The following is a 23,188-nucleotide window of genomic DNA, read 5'->3' as shown; positions in this document are numbered from 1 at the left end:
CTCACCCTTTCTCTCACCCCTTCTCTCCTTCTCTTTACTGCCCTCCACGTCCATTATGTTGTTTTTGGTTCATTCATACGTTCATTCATTTGTTCACTCAGCAAACAGTGCTGTCTGTGTGCTTCCACCGGCTGAGAGGTGGGCTGTGGAACAAATAAGACGTGGTCTCCGCCCCGAGAGAGCTTTTGGTCCCTTATCCCCGGCGCCCGGAACAGTGTGGCACACAGTGAACACTCGATAAATGCCGCTTGACTACACTCGGCGGTCTTGATCTGCCAGTCTTCCTCTCTCCATTGCTCCTTCCCCCGCAGCCTCTCCCTCACTAGCTAGTGACAGGGGGGCAGACAGGCCCAGAGCCCTGAGGGCACAGCCCCCATGTGTGTCTGGGTGCCCAGTTCCAAAGCTGCCTGCCGCCCAGCAGAAGGGCATCCGGGTTCGTGCTGCCCCTGAAACGGCTGCTCCGTTTCTCCCTGCAGAGCCCTACACGTGCGGCGCCTGTGGAATCCAGTTCCAGTTCTACAACAACCTGCTGGAGCACATGCAGTCCCACGCGGGTAAGGGCCCCACGGTGGATGGGGGCGGGGTACTGAAGCCCCCCTTATGCCTCCCACCCTCAGATCCTGCGAAAGGCAGGGACGGCCAGGGCCAGCCTGCGGCCGCTCTCCCAAAAAACAGTCCCAGGACGTGGGAGCCCTGGTTACTCCGTTGTAAGTCAGGGTGGTCTGTGCCCTGCGGGGGCAGCTGGCTTGCTGGCAGCGTAGCCAGAGAGGGGGTCGGAGCTGGAGAAGGCTTCCAGAAATTGTGACCTCTGCCCGGAGCCTAGAGGCCAAACAGGAGCTGAGCGGGACAGAGTCGTGGGCGTGTGTAGGGTTGAGTGTGGTTTGAGACCCAGGTGAGCGGAGGAAGGGGAGGGCAGTGGAGAGGGCTCAGCCCGGGGCAGCCTGCGGCGAGCCCATTGCTTTCGCGGTCATACCCCCGAAGCAGCAGTCCTCAAACGTGAGCGTGCATCAGTCACCGGGAGGGCTGGTGACAGCACAGATTTCTAGGCTGCACTCTGAACTTCAGACGCGTGGGTCTAGGGCGGGGCCCAGGACTCGCATTTCTGACAGGTCCTCAGGCCACACACACCCGGCTTGTCCGGGACCACACTTTGAGAACTGCTGCTGTAGCGCCACAGCTAGGAGTCTGCTGTCTGGACACCCTTTTTATCAGCTGTTTTGCCATCTGTCCGGCTTACAATGTCAGCTCCCTCACTAGACCACCAGCCTCCAATTTTAGGTTTTGGTCATAGTAGCACTGATTTCTTTTTTTCTTTTTTTTAACGTCTTTATTGGAGTATAATTGCTTTACAAGGGTGTGTTAGTTGCTGCTGTATAACAAAGTGAATCAGCTGTACGTATACATATATCCCCGTATCTCCTCCCTCTTGCGTCTCCCTCCCTCCCACCCTCCCTCTCCCACCCCTCTAGGTGGTCACAAAGCACCGAGCTGATCTGATTTCTGATCTGATCTCTGTTTTAGGCAGGCAGACACTGTTTGCTGTAACAGGTAAATCCCAAATTCTCAGTGGTTTGACATAACCACTTCCTTCTCAGCCACATCACAGCCTAATGCACGCGGCCTTCCACGTGGAGATTCAGGGACCCAGACTCCTTCCTTCCTGTGTTTCCATCCTCCCCTGGATCACAGAGTCCTCTCTGTCTGACTGATGGGCGGGGAGAGAGGCACACTTCCTTCTTTACCACTTCAGGCCACAAGGGACACATATATGCTCAAATTCCAGAGCCCTGCCCAGGGACAGCCCGACAAGGGAAACGGGAACATGGGGGAGACAGCTCGCTGACCCTGCCACCCTTCCCGTAGGGTGATCCTCTGGAGGCATTGGAGGTGATGTGAGAAAAGCGCCTGACAGAGACGGTGGCTCAGTAAAGGCCAAAGAGGAGCTGACCAGGAAAGAGACTGAGTGTTTGCTTAGCTGCTGTCACTTCTGCTGTCACGGTGGTGGTTGTTGTTAGTTATTGCTTGTCTCTCTCTTAGGTTTCTGAATCTTTCATATCACCTTTCAGGTCTGGCCTGACTAGCACAGAGTATTACAGGGCGAGACGCTCTCCAGGCAGGTGCTGTTCTGTTAGTGTGACCCCTCTTCATTTATGCAGCGTGTATCTATTGGGTATCTGCTGTACACTAGGCACCAACTCGCATGATTTTGGGTGGGAGGGAGATAATTTATTTCTAACGTACTCATTAAAATCAGTGCAGGGACTTCCCTGGTGGTCCAGTGGCTAAGAATATGTGCTTCCCGATGCAAGGGGCGCGGGTTCAATCCCTGGTCGGGGAACTAAGATCCCACATGCTGCGCGGCACGGCCCAAAAATTTAAAAATAATAATAATAAAATAAAATCAGTGCAGAGCTGGATTGGCTGCCATGACACGTGAGTTCCAGTCCTCTCTAACCGATGTGACCTCAGGCAGGAAGCTTTGTCGTGCCCCCCTCTCTGAGTCTCCATTCTAAAACAAGGGCACACAGACCTGCAGTCTCCAGCTGCCCTCCTTACACCAAGGTTCTGTCTTCACGTGTCTCACAGCTCCTGCTTGCCTTTGCTGTCAGCCATCCTGCACCAGGGAAGGCCTTGAACGCACTCAGAGCACTTAGACTTGACCTCGTGGGGAACCAGTAGCCAAAGTTAGAAGGATGCCGGGGACCACTGCCTGAGCACAGCGCTTGGGCCCGAGACCCCCACGGCCCCGTCTCTGCTCCCTCCTCCTCTGAAACCCTCTGCCCCTCTGCCGGCTCTGAAAGCTGAGCCCTAATTAGGGAAGAGTCTGGGTGCCAGTGCCTCTCTGTCCCTCAGGCAGTTGGGCGGAGGCCATTAACATGCAAATCAAGGGTGCGCCTGCGGGCGCCCCACCTCCCCCAAGCATCCCAACTTGTTTTCCGAGAAGAGCTGTGGGCTGCTTTGTTCTGGTTCAGTGCTGGCAGAGAATGCCTTGCCGGCAATCCAGTGCAAAGCCAGGCTGAATCCCAGCCAGGCTGAGTCGGGATTAAAGGATTGACTCCGTAGAGAGAAATTAAGCGTCATGATCTGCGCAGTTCACAGCGCCGCTGATAAGGGGGATCAACCTCGAATAACAGCAATCTCATTAAGAGGCTGCTGAATGGCACAGGGTAATTCCCGCTAATAAACTTCCCGTCTGCGCTGTAGGAGAACCCGCCTGGCCCCTGGTGACAGCTTAGGAGCAGGTTTTGGTGGCAATAATACTAAAGATAGCTAACACTTAGTGAGCGATTACCGTGTGTCAGGCCGGGCTCCTCAACAAGCTGGCTGGCATTATCATCCCCATTATACAGATGAAGAAACTGAGGCTCAGAGAACATAATCTCTGGCCCAAAGTTGCATGCCTCGTAAAAAGTACCTCACATCGTTTGAGTTCTTACGTATTAGCTCATTTGATCCTCAGAACGTCCCTCTGAGTTGTGTCCACATTAGCTCGCCTTTATAGATAAGGAAACTGAGGTGAAAAGGGCTAAGTATAGAAAATGGAAGCACATATTTTGGGCAGAAAAATGTCACTTAAAAATTATCAATAAGAAAATGATTAGTCCTGTGCAACAATTAATGATTTAAATAATGATCATAATATTTAAGAAATATAAACTGTTTCCATAATGTTTTGCCTCCAGAATGCAATAGCTCATTTCCTCAACTGCTATCAGTAGGGCAGATGCTTTGATTTTTTCCCAAGTTATAGTGCTGTTTGGCTTGTTTGTTTAAAAGTGTGCATTATGCAGTTCATTTTAGTGTGCTGTTTCTGTGTTATTTTTTGTTCTTTTAATAAAATGTGTAAATTTCAAAATAAAATAAAGTGGCTAAGTAACTTGCCCCAAGGCAGTGCCGCCACAGTATCAGACCAGGATTCTGACCCTCCCATGAACTCAGAGCCGGTGCTCTTCAGCAGGGTAGATGGGGTGGAGGATTAGGGGTGGGGGAAGCCCCCTCAGAGGTCATCTCTTCTAGCCTCTTTTCAAGTAGTCGGGGGACTGCAGCTAAGTGAGGCCTGGGGACTTTCCCAGGGGGCAAACAAGTTGGCAACTCAGAGTGGTAGGATTTGGGAATGGCCACGTTTAATTTCTGATCCCTTTGAGCTACTTCCCCTCTCTGGGCATCGATCTTCTCATCTGTAAAGTAGGCTCGTCACCATTCTCCACAGGCTGGGTGAGGGTTCTGGAGATGATGTATGTAAAGTATGAAGGGCTATAGCACATTCTAAAATAAGACTGAATAATGCAGTTTTCTCTTTTTCCGTCCCCTGCTAGAAACAACTGCTTTCTTCTTTCTGCAACTGGTCCGTCCTTGGGAGACAGCCTTTATTCCAGCTTTGCATCCCGCCCTTTGCCAATGTCTGTGTATCTGTACGTGTGTGAGCACGTGTATCTGTGGTACGCAGCGTTAGCCACCCTGAGTAAACCTTGTTTCCAGCTCAAGCTATAGATCATTTACTGAGTACCTCACCCATTTAGCAGCATTATCTGTGAGATAAGGAGAAAAAAAGTTTTTTTAATAAACCATGCTAGACATCATTATCTAATTAGAGGTTGAGTAATCCCAATTTCAAAGCCTTGCAGAAAGGCGGAGAATGAGGAAATCGCCCTGCAGCTTGCCCAGCCCCGGGATTTTGGAAGGAGGAGGGGAAACTGAGCCCTAGAGAATTGAAGTGCCTAACTCAAGGTTATAATACTCAGCCAAAGCCTGGTTCAAATCCCGGGCTTCCAAATCTCTGTACTCTAGCAGAGAAAGTCAGTAAGAATGGCTGTTGGTTTCCGTTTTAAAATTTGTGTTTCTCTTTTTTACACGTGAGGTCTATTCATTAAAGGAAATTGGGAAAATGCAGAGAAATTACAAAATGAAGACTCAGCCATAATCTCACTACTCAAAGTTAGCCACTGTTACTTTTTTTTTTTTTTACAACTATTTATTGCATATATATGGTGTACTGCTATAAAGTGAATGGTTTTTTTTTGGCTGCACTGGGTCTTCGTTGCTGCGCGTGGGCATTTCTCTAGTTGAGGCAAGCGGGGGCCACTCCTCGCCACGGTGCACGGGCCCCTCACTGCAGTGGCCTCTTTTGTTGAGGAGCACGGGCTCTAGGCGCGAGGGTCAACAGTTGTGGCTCACAGGCTCCAGAGCGCAGGCTCAGCCGTTGTGGTGTGCAGGCTTAGCCACTCTGCAGTATGTGGGATCCCCCCGGACCAGGGCTCGAACCCGTGTCCCCTGCATTGACAGGCAGATTCTTAACCACTGCATCACCAGGGAAGCCCAACTGTTACTCTTTTAATGGTTTCTTTTCAGTCTATTTTAAAATCAGATTTATTGAGATATAATTTACATAAATAAAATTCACCAATTTTAAGAGTACAGTTTGATGGGTTTTGACAAACGTATAGTCATTTAACCACTAACACAAGCACAATGTATAGTGTTACCATCAACCCAAAAAGTTCCCTTTGCAACAAGTCCCTTTCCCAGGCCCCCACCCTGGCAACCATTGTCTGCTTTCTTTTGTTATAGTTTTGCCTTTACTGGAATTCTGTATAAATGGAATTAGATGATATTTAGTCGTTTGTGTCTCACTTCTTTCACTTTAGCATCCTTTTGAGGCTCATCCCTGTTGTTCTGTGATATCAGTATTTCTTTTTATTTCTGAGTAATATTTCATTGTTTGGATATACCACAATTTGTTTATCTATTCCCCTACAGATGGACATTTAGGCTGTCTCCAGTTTGGGGCTATTACGAATAAAGCTGCTGTGAATGCCCAAGTGCAAGTCCCTGTGTGAACATTTTTTTTTTTAACGTCTTTATTGGAGTATAATTGCTTTACAATGTTTTTAACTACTAGGTAGATACCTAGGAGTAGAAATGCTGGGTCATTTGGTCACTCTATATTTAACCTTTTAGGGAACTGCCATACTGTTTCCTCAAGTGGCTACACCATTTTTACATTTCCACCAACAGTGTGTGAGGGGTCCAGTTTCTCCACATCCTTGATAACGCTCGTTATTATCTGGCTTTTTGATTATAGCCATTCTAGTGCATTAAGGGATATGTCATTGTGATTTTAATCTGTGTATTCCTGATGACAAATGATGTTGAACACTTTTTCATGTGCTTATTGGCCATTTAAATATCTTCTTTGGAGAAATGTCTATTCAGATCCTTTGCCCATTGTTTAATTGGGTTTTTTTATTATTGAGTTGTAAGAGATCTTTTTATCTTTATATACGAGGGCTCTATAGATATATGATTTACAAATATCTTCTCCCATTCTGTAGGTTGTCTTTTCACTTTCTTGATGCTGTCCTTTGAAGCACAAAGATTTTTGATGACGACTGCCTACTTTTTCTTTCATTGTTTATACTTTTGATGTCATATGTAAGAAATCATTGCCTAACCCAGGGTCACAGAGACTTAACTCCTCTGTTTGCTTATAAGAGTTTTATAGTTTTCACTGTTACATTTAGGCCTGTATTCCATTCTGTGTTAATTTTTGTATGTGGTATGAGGTAGGGGCCCAGCTTCATTCTTTTGGATATCCAGTTATCTCAGCACCATTTTTAGAAAGACTCTTTGTTCCCCCATTGAATTATCCTGGCACCCTTGTCAAAAATCAATTGACTGTAAATGTGAGGGTTTATTTCTGGATTCTGAATTCTATTTCATTGATCTGTACGTCTGTGTTTGTGCCAGAAGCACACTGTCTGGATTACTGTGACTTTATAACAGCTTTGAAATCGGGAAGTCTAAGCCCCCCAACTTTGTTCTTCTTCAAGAGTGTTTTGGCTATTCTGTGTCACATAAACTTTAGGCTCAACTTGTCAATATCTGCAAAAACGACAGCAGGACTTTTGATAGGGATTGTGTTGAATCTAGATCAACTTGGGGAATATTGCCGTTTTAACAATATTGTCTTCCAGTCTTTGAACATGGGATGCCTCTTCATTTATTTAAATCTTCTTTGAGTTCTTTCAATAATGTTTTTAGTTTTAAGTGTACAAGTCTTATACTTCTTTTGTAAATTTATTCCTAAGTATTTTATTCTTTTAGAAGCTTTTATAAATGGAATTATTTCCTTAATTTAATTTTTGGAGTGTTCATTGCTAACGTAGAGAAATATAATTGACTTTTTTTAGCATATTGATGTCATATCCTGAAACCTTGCTGAACTTATTTATAAGTTTTAATAGTTGTGTGTGTGTGTGTGTGTGTGTATTCCATAGGATTTTCTATACACACAGTCATGTCATCTGTAATCTGTAAGTAGATCATTTTACTTCTTCCATTCATGTGGATGCCCTTTATTTTTCTTTTCTTTTTTATTCTTTCTTTCTTTTTTTCTTTCATTGACCTGGCTAGAACCTCTAATACATGTTGAATAAAAGAGAGTGGACATTCTTATCTTGTTCCTGATCTTAAGAGGAAAGTTTTTCATGTTTAACCATTAACTATGATGTTGGCAGTGGGTTTTTCATAGATGCCCTTTGTCAAGTTGAAAAAGTTCCCTTCAATTCCTAGTTTGTTGAGTGTTTTTATCATGAGAGGGTGTTGGATTTTTGTCAAATAATTTTTCTGCATCTATTGAAATTATCGTGTGGTTTTTGTCCTTTATTCTTTTAATATGGTATTGATTTTTGTGTGTTGAACTAATCTTGTATTCCTGGAATAAATACCACCTGATCATGGTGTATAACCTGTTGTATATGTTGCTGGATTTGGTCTGCTCTGTTTTATTAAGGATGTTTGTATCTATATTCATAAGGCATAGTGGACTATAGTTTGTTTTTTCTTGTGACTTCTCAGTCATGTTTTGGTATCAGAATAATACCTGCCTCATAGAATGAATTGAGAAGTGTTCCCTCCTCTCAAATTCACAGAAGAATTTGTGAAGTGTTCTTTTAACTTTTTATAGAATTCACTGATGAAGCTATCTGAGCCTGGGCTTTCCTTTTCTTTTTTATGGTCGGTGTTTTGACTGCTAATTCAGTCTTTTTAATAGATCTATCCAGATTTTCTACTTCTTGAATCAGTTTTAGTAGTTTATGTCTCTCTAGGAATTTGTCTGTTTCATCCAGGTCATCTAATTTGTTGGAATACTACTGTTCATAGTATTTCCTTATAATCCTTTTTATTTCTATCAGATCAGTAAACTTGTTTTTTTTTGTTTTTTGTTTTTGATGTCCTTTATGAGGTTGAGAAAGTTTCCTTCTCTTCCTAGTTTGCTGAGGTTTTGTATCATAGGTGGGTATTGAATTTTATCACATTTTAAAGTGCATTTATATCTGTGGAGATGATTTTTCGTATTTTTGTTTTCCTCTTAGTATAGGGAATTACACTGATTGGTTTTCTGTAACTATTCTATTTCTGGGATAAGCTTCATTTATTCATGATATGTTATTTTTTATTTTTATATTTTTTATTTTTGGCCACATGACTTGCGAGATCTTAGTTCCCTGACCAGGGGTTGAACCCGGGCCACAGCTGTGAAAGTGCTGAGTCCTAACCACTGAAACTGCCAGGGAACTCCCATGATGTGTTGTTATTTTTATATATTACTATATTTGGCTTGCTAATAGTTTGTTAAGGATTTTTGTGTATATGTTTATGAAGGATGTTGGTCTGTAGTTTCTTTTCTTGTAATTTTTTTCTCTAGTTTTGGATCAGGGTAATGACAGCCTTATAAAATGATTTGGGAAATGTTCTTTCCTATTCTAATTCTGGGAGAATTTGTTTAGAATTTGTATTATTCCTGCCTTAAATATGTGGTCAAACTTTCCAGTGAACCCATATGGGAATTTTCTTTGTGGGAAATTATGTAAACTATGAACTGAATTTCTTAATAGTTATAGAACTTAAGAGATTTGAGGTTACCTGTTTCTTCTGGAGTGAACTTTGGTACTTTATGTTTTTTAGGGGGTTTTTTTGTTTGTTTTTTTTTGCCTCACTTAAATTGTTGAATTTATTGGCCTAAAGTTATTCATAATCATTTTAATCCCTTTGATATGTGTAGCATCTGTAGTGATGTCCCCTTCTTTTACTCCTGCTACTAATAATTTGTGTCCTCTTTTTCTTTTTTTAATGTTTCTTGTTAGAGGTTTATCAATTTTACTGATCTCTACAAAAAATTAGCTTTTAGTTTCATTGATTTTTCTCTATTGTGTTTATCCATCTTCTGTTTCATTAATTTCTGCTTTTATCTGTATTATTTCCTTTCTTCTGCTTATGTTAGACTCAACTTACTCTTTAAACTTACTCTTCAGATCTCTTAGTGTAGAAGCTTTATAACACTGATTTTAAATGTTTATTCTTTTCTAATATAATTATTTAATGTTATAAATAACATTTATTTAGATGTATCCCACAAATTTTGAAACGTTATGTTTTAATGTTTAGTTCAGAACATTTTCTGATCTCCCTTATGTTTCTTTGACCTATGGGCTATTTACAACTGTGATGTTTAATATTCAAATAGTTGAAATTTCTCCAAATGTCTTTTTGTTGTTGATTTCTAATTTAATTCAGTTATGGTCAGAGGCTATACTTTATATGATTTCAGTATTTTTCTGTTCCACCTCGTTTTTCTGGTAAGCTAGTTATATGTATATGGGACTGCTTGGTGTTGTCCACTCTGTTCATTTATATTCAGTCTTTTTTTCTCTTTTCTCATGAGAGTAGCAATTACTGAGAGAAGACAGTTGAAATTTCCAGTTGTTAGGTTTATCTATTTCTTTTTTCAGTTTTCTCAGCTTTTGTTTCATGTGTTTTAATGCTCTTTTATCACTTGCACACACACTTAGGATTAGTATATATTCTTGGTGATTTGACCACTTTATCATTATGTAGGGTCTCTTGTTACCCCTGATCATATTTCTTGTTCTGAGGTCTGTTCTTTCTGTAATACTGTCACAAGCATCTCCACCTTTCTCTTCATTACTGTTTGTATGTTTTACCTTTATTTAACCTTTTACTTTTAACTTATCCATGTCTTCATATTTAAATAGGTTTCTTATAGATAGCATATCATGGGGTCTTGCTTTTTTATTAAGTATGACAAAGTCTACTTTTATTTGAAATGTGGAGACCATTTAAATTTAATGTGATTTCAGTATTACTGGGTTTAAATCTACCATTTTCGTATTTGTTTACTAATTGTTTCACTTGTTGCTTATTCCTTTTTCTCTAATTTTTTGCCTTATTTTGGACTGAGAATTTTTTATGGTTCCATTTTTATCTCTACAATGGATTTATTTGCTATAACTATTGTTTTTTTTATAGTCTATTTGGGTTTTGAACTATGCATTTCTAACTTATCAAGTCTACATTTAAAGGCTATTATCCTTTTCATATTGTGTGAAAAACTTTCAACACAATCTTCTATTTCCCCTCCCTAGTCTTTCTTCTATTGTTAACATATGGTTTATTTCTACATATAATTACCACAATTCATTGTTATTTTTTTCCAGTGAGCAGTCAGTTATCTTGTTAAAGAGATTAAAAATGAGGGAAAATACTTTTTATATCCATTCATGTACAATTTCCAGAACTCTTTATTTCTTTCTCTAGATCCAGATTCTTATTTGATGTTATTTTCTCTTTGGGGGGGGTGATGTCATTTTTTTTTTTAATACCTAAAGAACTTCCTTTAACATTTCTTATAGTTGCAGGTATGATTTTTTTTTTTTTTTTGGTCCTTATTTTACCTCCATCTGTGAAAGATAGTATCACTGGATTTAGAATTCCCTTATTTTATTTTTAATTTTTTTTGTGTTTTTTTTAAATTGAAGTATAGTTGATTTATAATGTTGCATTAGTTTCAGGTGCACAGCAAAGTGATTCAGTTATACATACATACATATCTTTTTTTCAGATTCTTTTCCCTTATAGGTTATTACAAAATATCGAGTATAGTTCCCTGTGCTATACAGTGGGTCCTTGTTGTTTGTCTGTTTTATATATAGTAGTGTATATATGTTAATCCCAAACTCCTAATTGATCCCTCCCCGCCTTTCCTCTTTGGTAACCATGAGTTTGTTTTCTGTGTCTGTGGGTCTGTTTCTGTTTTGTATTGATATATAAGTTCATTTGTATCATTATTTTACATTCCACATATAAGCGATATTATATGGTATTTGTCTGGCTCGCTTCACTTAGTATGATCATCTCTAGGTCCATCCATGTAGCTGCAAATGGCACTATTTCATTCTTTTTTATGGCTGAGTAATATCCCATTGTATAAATATAATTTATATTATATAAATTTAGATTATAAATATAATATAAATATCTTCTTTATGCATTCATCTATTGATGGACATTTAGAATTTTAGGTTGACATTCTCTTTTAATAGTTTGTTCTGTTACCTGCTGGGTCTGTTGTTATTTTTGTTCCCCTGTACTTAACTTGTCCCCCTCTCTGGCTGCTTTTAAGAGTTTCTCTTGTCATTGGTTTTCAACAATTGGATTATGATACTGTGCCTTGGTGGTGTTTTCTTTATGTATTTCTGCTGGGGGTCAGTTGAGCTTTTAGAACCTGGGTTTATGGTTTTCCTCCAATTTGGAAAGATTCTGGCCATTTCTTCAAATATTTTTTCTGCCTCACCCCCTTTTTCTGGGACTCCAATTATATTTATGTTAGACTCCTTAACATTGTCCATGCTCCATTTATTTATTTCCAATCTTTTACTCTCTCTGGTTTTCATTGGGTAGTCTTTTTGCTCTGTCTCCAGCTTCACTGATTTTTTTTCAGCAGCTGTTGTAAGCACCTTATTAGCTAATTCCATCATCTCTGTCCTTTCTAGGTCTGTTTCTATTGATTGGTTTGTCTCCTTATGTTATAGGTCATATTTTCCTACTATTTTGAACGTCTGGTACTTATTAGATGAATGACATTGTGCATTTTATAGTGTTAGATGCTAGATGTTGTATTTTTTAGGAGTATTAAACTTGGCTTACAGTTTGTTACCTGGGATCACCTTAATACTTTGGAGGTTTGCTCTTTCAATGTATTAGGGCAGATCTAGTGGCTTAGTCTATGGCTAATTTAGCCCCATAGTATTTCTCATGCATTGAGGTCTTTCCATTCTGGTGGAGGGGATGCAGATGATTTCCCCCACGTGGGAGCCCTGGGAGTTATCAGCCTACTGCATTTTAGTGATTCTTGCCCTAGTCCTGTGGAATTCGACCCTATGCATAGGCAGATTAGCTACAGCAAAGGCTCCAGGGAACCCCATTGAAATCTCCAGAGCTCTCTCTTTTTGTAACTCCCTCCTCTTTGGTACTTTTCCCTGTAAATTCTAGCTGTCTTGGGCCTGCCTGAACTTTAATCTCTGTCTCTTCAAGGGGACCGCTGGGCTCTGTTCAGTTCCCTGGTCCTACGCAGCATCTTGAAAACTGCTTCCGGGCAGTAAGTTGCACAGTCAGAGAGCTCACCGCATTTGTTTCTTTTTCTGGGATCAGACCCTGGGTTGCCTGTATGAAAGCAGTCATATATCATCATGATTAGCAGTTGTTTGCATCTGGAGGGCAGAAGTGAAAGTCCCCTCCCCATCTTTTTTTGATGCATAGATTTGTTCGTTATTTGACTTGTGAGTCTAAAATATGTATCTATAAATAATACGTATGACATTATGATTAGAGCTTGCTTTTCATTATCTTATGCATTTTCCCATGTTGCTCCAGTCTACATGACCACCTTTCTAGTGGCTGCAAACTATTCCTTGAGTGCACATCCCAGAGTCTCTTGACTAGTCTTGCAGTGCTGACTGAATATGTACAAGTTGGGGAGGCCTCTTCTATGAATAGTGTGGCCTTGACCTCTAAGGCCTGATGCCTTTAACTGAGAAGAATGGAAGAAGGATGTCTGGCAACCCTGAACAGAGGCCACTGACCCATTCATATCCTCAGGTTGTGAATTCTACCTGTAAGATGATGTCTCAAAGAAATACACCCACAACAACAGCCAAAGAGCACAGAGAAACAATATGAGAATATTAGGCAAGTAGGTTCATAGCAGAATAGTAATATTGTAAACGGCACAGCCCAGAAACTTAGGTCTTGGAGTGTAGTTAAGCAATTTGTGGAATATTGTGTGATAAAAGACTGTGTGGCCATTTGTGATGGCAGGCATGTAACTCAGACCATTTCCACTCAGATATGATCTTACAGAAATGTCAAGGACTAACCGTGCATAGAGGATGGTACCTGCCCATTACTTAAAACTGAAAATGGCTGCACACGTTAACAAAAATTAGGGACGTGCAGGGAGGAGGCAGCTAGGAACCGGGAGACCTGGGATGTCCGTCCCAGCTCTGCTGCTGGTTTTCTGTGTTTTCCTGGGCAAATCCTTTCCTGTATCTAGACTTTGGTTTTCACTTCCTACATGTAGCGAGGGGGTTGGGAATTGTATACTTTATGTCATATAGGGCTTTGGTTTTGTTGTGTTCTTTTAAGTTTAAAATATACTAAAAAGATGAAAAGGCACACTTTATAGAAGCAAGAGCGTGAGATGCTTTTGGCCTCTTGGAGTGTAATGGGCACCCCCTCCCGGGTCTCAGAGCTAGAACTTTGTGCTCGGGGGTGTTGGGGGGTGCCTCCCAGCCAGACCCGGGACACAGCGGTTCCCATTCCCTGAGTGCTTACTCCGTGCTGAGCACTGTACCCAGCTCTTTTCCTGTATGATCTCTTGTTAGTCCTTCTGGCAATTGTGTGATTATCTTCATTCTTCCGAGTGATGAAAATGAGGCTTTGCGGGCCTCAGATAGTTGTCTTAGGAGCCCGGATTTGAACCCAGGCCTGAGTCCCAGAGGCCAGTCTTGCCTCCACCTGCATGCTCTAGTTCTTCTCGCCTGGTGAGCCGGCAGGCCTCTTGCACTACAGGGAAACACACTGTCCCCTTTGTGCCCGCAGCAGACAACGAGAACAACATCGCCTCCAACCAGTCCCGATCGCCCCCTGCTGTCGTGGAGGAGAAGTGGAAGCCCCAGGCCCAGAGGAACAGTGCCAACAACAGTAGGTCTTTCCTGGGCGGACCCGGGGACTGGTGGAAGTCTACTACACCCACCTCCAGAGGCCTCCCCCTCAACCCCAGCTTGTTCCCCTCTGCTCCCACATCCCCACCCCTGTGTGTCTCCCATGGTGGTGCAAGACCACGCATCATGGTTTCCAAAGCACTTTCATGCCTGAGACCTCATTGGTGGGAATTCTGACCTCGTGGGGTGGACAGAGGCAGCCTGGGGAGAGGTGATCTGTTTGTGGTCAGAGAACACAGATTAGTGACAATCAGAATTAGAATCCAAATCCACTCTCCACGATTTCTCTTGTCTGCTTTTTCCTGACACTGTGGCCTCATGTACCTTATTCACTAGCGACTCCTGTGTTAGAGGCCATTCCTATATTGAGGAAGAGGTTAGACTGGTTGGCTTCAGAGGTCAAGGTGAATGACATGCAACAAGTATTTGCACACGTATCACTACAGTCTATTCCCATGCTCACGGCAGGCATTACTAATCAATCACAGAACTTTATTCCTGTGAGACTGTCACATATTAAAGACTGCCAAGACCATCAGTTTGTGTGGAAGATGAAATCTGTTCATAATTCCTAACACTAGATGCTTGAGTATTAGGCCACTGCCAGACCAAGGAGCCTTGATTGGCAGGGTTAATCACACCTCTCTTTGTGTCCCCTGCCAGCCACGACCAGTGGTTTAACACCTAACAGCATGATCCCCGAGAAGGAGCGGCAGAACATCGCAGAGCGGCTGCTGCGGGTCATGTGTGCCGACTTGGGCGCGCTGAGCGTGGTGAGCGGGAAGGAGTTCCTGAAGCTGGCCCAGACGCTGGTGGACAGCGGCGCCCGCTACGGGGCCTTCTCAGTCACCGAGATCCTGGGCAACTTCAACACGCTGGCGCTGAAGCACCTGCCGCGCATGTACAACCAGGTGAAGGTGAAGGTGACGTGCGCCTTGGGCAGCAACGCCTGCCTGGGCATCGGCGTCACCTGTCACTCGCAGAGCGTCGGCCCTGACTCCTGCTACATCCTCACGGCCTACCAGGCAGAGGGCAACCACATCAAGAGCTACGTGCTGGGCGTGAAGGGCGCGGACATTCGCGACAGCGGCGACCTGGTGCACCACTGGGTGCAGAACGTGCTGTCGGAGTTCGTGATGTCGGAGATCAGGACAGTGTACGTGACAGACTGCCGGGTGAGCGCATCCGCCTTCTCCAAGGCCGGCATGTGCCTTCGCTGCTCAGCCTGTGCCTTGAACTCGGTGGTGCAGAGTGTGCTGAGCAAGCGGACGCTGCAGGCCCGCAGCATGCACGAGGTCATCGAGCTGCTCAACGTGTGTGAGGACCTGGCGGGCTCTACTGGGCTCGCCAAGGAGACCTTCGGCTCGCTGGAGGAGACCTCGCCGCCGCCCTGCTGGAACTCGGTCACGGACTCGCTGCTGCTGGTGCACGAGCGCTACGAGCAGATCTGCGAGTTCTACAGCCGGGCTAAGAAGATGAACCTCATCCAGAGCCTCAACAAGCACCTGCTCAGCAACCTGGCCGCCATCCTGACGCCGGTGAAGCAGGCGGTCATCGAGCTGAGCAACGAGAGCCAGCCCACCCTGCAGCTGGTGCTGCCCACCTACGTCAGGCTGGAGAAGCTGTTCACGGCCAAGGCCAACGACGCGGGCACCGTCAGCAAGCTCTGCCACCTCTTCCTGGAGGCGCTCAAGGAGAACTTCAAGGTGCACCCGGCGCACAAGGTGGCCATGATCCTGGACCCACAGCAGAAGCTGCGGCCCGTCCCGCCCTACCAGCACGAGGAGATCATCGGCAAGGTGTGCGAGCTCATCAACGAGGTCAAGGAGTCCTGGACCGAGGAGGCCGACTTCGAGCCCGCCGCCAAGAAGCCCCGCTCCGCCCCCGGCGAGAACCCCGCCGCCCAGGAGGACGACCGGCTCGGGAAGAAGGAAGTGTACGATTACCTGCAGGAACCCCTCTTCCAGGCCACCCCGGATCTCTTCCAGTACTGGTCGTGCGTGACCCAAAAGCACACAAAACTCGCCAAGCTCGCCTTCTGGCTCCTCGCGGTGCCGGCCGTGGGGGCCAGGAGCGGGTGTGTAAATATGTGTGAACAAGCACTTCTCATCAAAAGGAGGCGACTGCTCAGTCCAGAAGATATGAACAAACTCATGTTTCTGAAATCCAACATGCTTTAAGACTTCCGGATGAAAAGAAAGAACAAAGAAAAAAGAAGAGAACGTTAGGAAAAAAAAAAACCACACAACACTGTCGCAAACAAAGAAAAAGGAATTTAAGTTCTAAACACTGTGGACCTCATTATAAATGCCCCCTGGAAACTTAAGTGCTTTTTTCAGTGTGTGTGTGCATGTGTGTACGCAATCACGCGTGCACACTTTGGGCGTGGGCGGCTCTGTGCTCATCCGTGTGGCCGCAGAAGTGTCGCACACGCATGCACACATACACTCCCCTGGTGCATGTACGCACGCCTGCTCGCGGGCGCGTGTGCATTAAACTGGGCGTGTCAGGAAAGCTGAGTGTTTGGGAAAGAGGGAAGATGTTTCACCTCCTTTTCTCAGTAAGGGGGCTTTAAAAGACTCCATGTTCAGGTGCGCAGGTTGGTAGAAAACTGATGTAAAACGTTCAGGCAGCTGAGATCTGAAGTGACTTGACGCTCTCTGTCCTTCACTCTGTGGTCCCCCTTGCCCTCCGTCCCCCTCCCCAAGCCTTCCTGACCCTATTGCACCCCACCCCTCCCCGGCTGCCCTGCCATGGATTCTCCAAACTGCATCAGATGGACAGCTTCTGCACTGGACTTTGTTCTCGTTCACCTTCAGGGCATTGAGCTGCTGCCTTTGTGATACCCTTGGGTGTCATGGGGCAGCCGCCTTAGAAACACACCTATCTATCTCCCCAAATCAGGAAAGGAGACTTTAAGAATATAAAGCTGACCTTTTGCTTTTTAATATAAGATAGAAAAAAAAGACATTTTTCAAAGAAGTATAGATACTGTCTCCACTCCTTAATAATTTTTTTCCTAACATTTTTTACTTTTTTTTTTTCAAATTTGATTTAGGCTCTGCTAGGAGGCACTGAATGTCTGTAACTTATATTTTGGAGGGGGTTTTTTTGTTTGTTTTTTGATTGACCTTTTTGTTCCTCAAGTCACACTGTAAACTAGCTCATCTCAGTGGTATATTCAGTATCCTAAGGTTTTCATTAGACTTCCCTGTACAGTCCAGTTTTCCTGTATTCAAACAGCCAAGACCATGAACTTGGTTGTGCTGTTTGGAGACCAGGAGTGAGGTTGGAGTCACAGGTTTCACAGACGTGGGGCTCGGTGGAAGCCATAGGGAAGCACGTGGCTTAGGAGTTCTCCTGAATGTAAGCGGAAGACCGCCCTCCTGGCTCGCTGTGTCTGGTCCTGCGAATGTCTGATTTCTATACCCAGAGTGCACTACACTACTCGCCACGTCACTGACCCTTCCAGCTCAGCAGGGACTCCTGAGTTGATCCATGTTCACGTCCATCGCACCTCAGACCCACAGCCTCCTCTCCCCAGGACCCCGGGGATTCCGGCGGGTCCGCTGCCCACAGCCCTGGGGGGTCCCCACGCGAGCCTCAGCCCTCCTTCTAGGACAGTAGTTGAGCACGGTGCCTTGTGGGCCAAATGATGGATGTTTTGAGGGTGAAATGGCATTAGGCCACATTCAACTTGATGCTGTGAAAGAGGTTTTCAGGCTTTGTTTCTCTGTGAGCAGTTTAGGTTCCACACACGGCCTAAATGCCAACAGGGTGACCCTTTCCCCTCTGAAGAGGTGGTTCCGTCAGGATCAGTGCTCAGCCTCCCATCCCACCTCTCAGTGAATGAAGTGCTGGTGGTCCCATATCCCCCCGTGCCCACGGCTGTGGGATAGAGATAGTTACACCAAGGCTGAGGATGCCTGCCATCGTGGGGGGCACATTCTACCATCTTGGGGGTTGACCACGTCCACTCCATCCCTTCCTAGTAACAAAACATTGTTCAACTGTGAGATACCTCGACTACAAAAAGCACTGTACAACGGCCCTCTCCCCCCGGTCCGTGGCAGTAAAGTTGGGGAAGTAAAGTTGATTTGAAAGCTCAAGGCTTAGGATCATGGACCAGAACACTGTCCCAAGTGTCAAGCCTGCTCACTTTGCCTCGTGAGAACTAACCCTCCCGAGTCTTGGACACACTGAAAGGCATCAAAGTGGGCCGTTTCCCCATTCACTCCAGCAAGCCATGGTCTCAGGAACCACCACGCCATTTCCTCTCCCGGAGAAGTTCTGGGTATTAACTCCACGGCACTTCCAGTTGGGGTCACACCGTCAGAAGAGCCTCCGTCTGCACTGGACAGTCACCTCGTGTCGCTTCCTAGAGTATATGGGAGCATCCGCAGACTTTTCGATGAGACTTTTGGGGGCGTTCCAGAAGGTGGCTGCAGGGTTGCTGATGGGTGACAGATGCCTGCAGCAAAAGGCCTCCAACTTTGCTTTGCTGCTGGGGAAGGGTCCTCGACCTGGCACTCTGAACCACACGCGGAGGATGGGAGCTACCCGTTCTGTGTGGTCAGTGGGAGCCAAGCCTTGGAGCCCATCCTCCCTCTTAGAGCGGAGCTGTGCTGGTGTTGCCTCATTACGGGGCCACTCGGTTAGCAAATAGGCATTTCACTTTCTTGCAGAGCCATCAGGACCACGCCCTGGTATCAGCGTTCTTCTCTTCAGAAAAATTTAAGTCTTAACTAAATTGCAGTTATCTAGTCATATGTGTCACCTCCTGTCCTGTCCTCCTTTCCACCTCAGTTCAATCCTTAGGGCTTGGCGTGCTCTGCAGATGTGTTGTGAGTGCCACTAGGTCTCGGAAAGCTGTCTCCTGGGGCTGCCTCATCCAGATATGGGAACAAGGTGGCAGGTAGTCATTTCTCTCTTGCAGCCTCTGGTTCTTCAGAAACTCGTTGCCAACAGGAAAGGCTGTACCAAGGTGCCCCCTCCGTGTGCTTACTCGTGCAGAGCCCGCTGCAGTGAACAGCTTGATAAAACCCAAAGATCTCACAGGCCCAGCCACTGGCCCCACATCTCCAGCAATATCCACCCTATCCAAATTCTAGCTTAGCCAAAGGATTGAGGTCGGCGCTTCCAGTTCATCTCCCGGCCCCTAGCCTGGCATCGACCTTCGGAAAGTTTTTGTCTTCTGCCTCCCAGTTCTGTGACCACTATGGGACTTTACAGCTCAAGGCGGTTGCCTGCTGACTTGGACACAACTTGCCTGAACCATGTGATTCCCAGGATAGAAATGGCCTTTGCGTTGACATACACAGGCCCCAGAGGGGAGGTGGAGAAAACACACCTCCACTCTGCAGGGTGTTCCCCCTCATCTGAGGTCAGTTGGCTTCACCACCGAAGCCCAAGCCAAGGACCATAGCCTCGTGGGTGGTCCCTCAGATTTGAAGTAACTGGGGGGTCTCAGCTCCACCAAGAGCAGTGGTGCCGTCCCAGTCGCTGTGAGTGGATGCTCTTGTGCCGACATGGTTCTTTTTCCCCGTGCCCAGGTCCACCAGCCGGGCCTCCCTCCAGATGGTAGTTAGAAACCAGGAAACGAAACAGAGGGGCCACTGGGCAAAGCTCCTTTCTGGCCACACTTCATCTCGGGGTTCACGGCATAGGAAGCCACCTACTGTGTCCACGGGCGAGGGCGCTTCGCCACCAACCTGCCTGACAGCCTCATGCTTGGCGTTCGGGGTTTGGCTCTTGTCTGGGAAAAGGATGTTGAGGTTTCCTGGTGAGGAGAGGACAGTCCGATGACACAGTTGAGAAGTTCTGCGTCTCCAGATGTCTGGGAAGGACTTTTTTTGACACCAGCTCTGTAGGCTGGCAAGCGTCTTCTCCTTCAGTTTGCTCCTTTCTCTCCTGCACTTTCGAGAAACACCAGAGAAAAACTCTGCAAGGCGTGTTTTCCACTGTGAAGCAGACCCCCTGCCTTTAGGGGTCCTCTAGGCTTGCGCCTGGACTTGGACTAGACTCCTTGGAAAGTGGGCACCTGAAGAGCTGTCAGGGATGCAGCGTGCATTCTTGGGGGCCACAGGTTCACAAGAAAGGTTTGGAATGAACCTGGGATGCGGATGGAGAAGGGAGGTCCTGTGAGCCATGGCCCAGAAGGGGACAGTACCTGGATGTTGCCATGACGATGGATGTGTTTGCAGAGACAGGAAGAGGAGGCACCCAAAGCACGGCCGGCGGTCTCCTCCTGCCCCCTGAGCCGGGCAAGTTCATAGCTCTGCCCCTTGCCTTGGGCACAGCGACAGCGCCTCTGTCCCTGGGACGTACCTGAGGGAGGGCTTCTAGAAAGGCTGCTGGTTTAGATGAAACCCAGAGGCCAAGTAAGGCTCAGGCTGTCCCCTGGAGACAGTGGGTGGAGGGCTCCTGTCTCGGCCCCCCTGTATCCGGCCGGGCCAGTGGGAGAACTGGGAAGGGCCCTGCCCCCTCTTCACTGTGGCTAACGTTTGCTAGGCCAGTTATGGTGAACCAATGATACAGTGTTTTCCCTTTTCTGTTTCCCACCGGGTTTCCCCTTTTCAGGGTTTTCTGGAGGATTTTGTTGTCGTTGTATTTCTTCCTCTGTCCTTTGCGTTTAAGGATCGTGGTCCGCGGAGCCCCGCCATTCCCTGGAGGGGCCCTGTAGTTTCTGTGCGGAGAGGCACCTGCTCCTGCTTTGATGAGGGTGAAGGGCATCGGGTTGCTGTCTGTTAATATTCATGCCCCTCCACCACCACGGGCGTTGCTTTAAAGGTTCAACTGCTGTACAGAGAAGGATTTGCTGAGTTTGCAGCTGGGTGTCAGCATAGGGGCCCTCCCCACCCATGCGTCCCACTGGGCACCTTGACTCTTCGAACCAAAGTTCCTTTTAAAGGGGCACAGCCCAGCCTGGTCCGCAACCTCAGGGGCCTGGGATCCCTGTGGCGCTTCCTGAAGTCCAGCTTGGCAAGAGACCATGGGGTCTGAGGCCAGCTGGAAAGGGGGGCTCCTCCCACAACCCAGGTGCCAGCCGGTCCCTGCCTGGGACCCTTCCCTCCCACCCAGCCAGGGTGGCCGGGTCCCAAAGCGGTGAGCGAGCTCGTGGACTGGCACGGGGGCTGGAGACAGAGGGACCTGCGGGGCTGGGGGCTCCCAGACCCGCCGGGCAGTGCGTCCAGGGCCGTTCAGATGCCGAGCATCAGGAAATCATTTTGTACAACCACCTGAAGCAGAGATATTTTTTAAAAAGCATAAATTATTTTCAGTTGTTTTCTGATGATCCTTCCTTTTTCTTTTCCCCGTAACTTTGCGTCGGTGATTGTTTCACATCAGGTAAATCTTGAGAAAGCCTTGGTGCCCCTCCCTCCCAGGCCCCACTCGGTACCCATGCGTGTGCACCCTCATCCTTTCTCAGTAGTTAAGACGTTCTAGGCAATACCATAGGCACAGCTGACTGTGTCTCTGTCTTCGAGTGCAAGAAACTCAAGTCATCTTAAAAAAATACAAAAAAAAAAAATTTACAAAAAAACAAACACACAAAAAATATCTTTTTTAGGCCAGAGTTTTCTACAGGTATTAATGAATATTTTTCTTAATCCTTATAAGTTTTATGTGTTTAATATTTCTTAATACCGGTAGCATTAATTTATACTTTTGTAGCAACACAATATTTTTATAAACAGCCAGTGCTTTGGCTCAAGTTTCCACAAGGGGTTTATGCAGGGTTATCTTGGGACCCTGTGTACCATGTACTGTATTTAAAAAAAAGTTACCTAGTGTCACCCTTGCTGTGTTAATTAACAAAAGACGTTGTTTGCGGTCTCCTGTGTCGTTGGTGTGGACCCAACAGTTCTCCAAGGAGTCACATTGCATGGGGGTTGAGTTGACAGTTCTTGTGATATGTGAACCCCCGAGACCAAACTTGAGGGTTTATTTAGGCTTTTCTGTTTGTCCTTTGGATTTTTGGTTTCATTTCGTTTTGGTACCGTTTCTCCATTTACGGCCAAATCAGTTTTCTGGTGTTTAAAACTTTTACTGATGTCAAATGGAGGAAAGGAACAGGAAAAAAAAAAAAAAAGATTTTTACAAAGTAATAAAATTTAAAACTGAGCTGTTTAAATGTTGCTGTTTTTACCTGTCTGTTCTTGTCCAAAAGTGGGACATTCCCAGGGAGAAGAGGAAGGTTCCACTTGGTTCTTTAAATCGCCAAAAGCCCCCACCCAGAAATCAGCACCCCCTACCCCCCCGAATTCTTGCAACATTATTTCCTGGTTGGTTGATGCCAAGGTAAAAAGACATCCTTTTAATGGTTAGAGAGGATCAGTTGCTTAAATGATTTCATGTCAGTGTTGTATTTATGGTTTTACAATAAAACAACCTTTAGGAAGATGGCAGTGCATGGTGTGATTTCTTGGGTTGGCATTGGGCCATGTCATCCAGGTAGGAGCAGGGCACTGGGGAGTAGAGATGGACAGAGGCAGAGATGTCACCTGGGGGTGACAGAGCTGGAGTCCATCCCGAGGGGATACTACGTGAGGTTGGGGTTAGTCAGCTCCTCGGAGCTCCCTGCTGACCTCAGGCACCAGACCCAGGTTGGTGGTGTCTGATACATAAGGGAGGGACACGGCCACAAGAAGACGTGGTCTCCGTGGGCCTTGTTGTGAAACACTGTCCCAGCGGAGGAAGGATGGATTTGGTCCGAGTCCTACAGGCCCAGTGCCCAAGGGACACATCCAAGTTCGCCTTGGCCACCATCATTTATGTGATGTGTGTTGTGTAAACCGTCCGTTTTCTGGGGAAGAGTGCCCGTAGATTGTGCCAAATTCCTGATGGCATCTGTGACTCAGAAAGTTAAGAATTAGTGGGAGCTGTGGAGACACATTTCAGCCCAGTGTCTGGACACACTGTCCCCAACACAGGTCAGAGTGGAAAGCCTGCCTTGGGAGGAAAGGCTCTCTCCATCCCAGGAGAGGTTCAGGCAAAGCTCAGATGCCCGCAGTGGGTGTGAACCAAGCGACTGGTGGGCCCGCCGGGCAGCCAGACCAGGTAACTCGGGTGCCCTTCTTCCTCTGTCCTTCTGAAGCTCTGCGTGG

At 46.1% G+C, this 23,188-nt stretch overlaps 1 protein-coding gene across 19 annotated transcripts in view; it reads left to right on the top strand.

The window, feature by feature from the left end:
* The window catches only part of ZNF618 (zinc finger protein 618), a 184,696-nt gene extending 162,212 nt beyond the window's left edge, over positions 1–22,484 (top strand). For 15 of the 19 annotated variants that reach the window (XM_067743574.1, XM_067743560.1, XM_067743573.1 and 12 more), the window contains 3 exons: positions 477–554; positions 13,960–14,061; positions 14,745–22,484. In XM_067743574.1, coding sequence (XP_067599675.1) covers positions 477–554; positions 13,960–14,061; positions 14,745–16,261 — 1,697 coding nt within the window. In that variant the 3' untranslated portion in view covers positions 16,262–22,484. The remainder of the gene's footprint in view (positions 1–476; positions 555–13,959; positions 14,062–14,744) is intronic. The other 4 variants (XM_067743563.1, XM_067743559.1, XM_067743576.1 and 1 more) reach the window with 2 other exon arrangements.
* The last annotated feature ends 704 nt before the right edge of the window (positions 22,485–23,188 follow it).

Source organism: Pseudorca crassidens, chromosome 7 (genome assembly GCF_039906515.1).
Source record: "Pseudorca crassidens isolate mPseCra1 chromosome 7, mPseCra1.hap1, whole genome shotgun sequence".
NCBI lineage: Eukaryota > Metazoa > Chordata > Mammalia > Artiodactyla > Delphinidae > Pseudorca > Pseudorca crassidens.
Note: the sequence above shows the minus strand (reverse complement) of the source record. Positions and strands in the feature narration are given on the sequence as shown.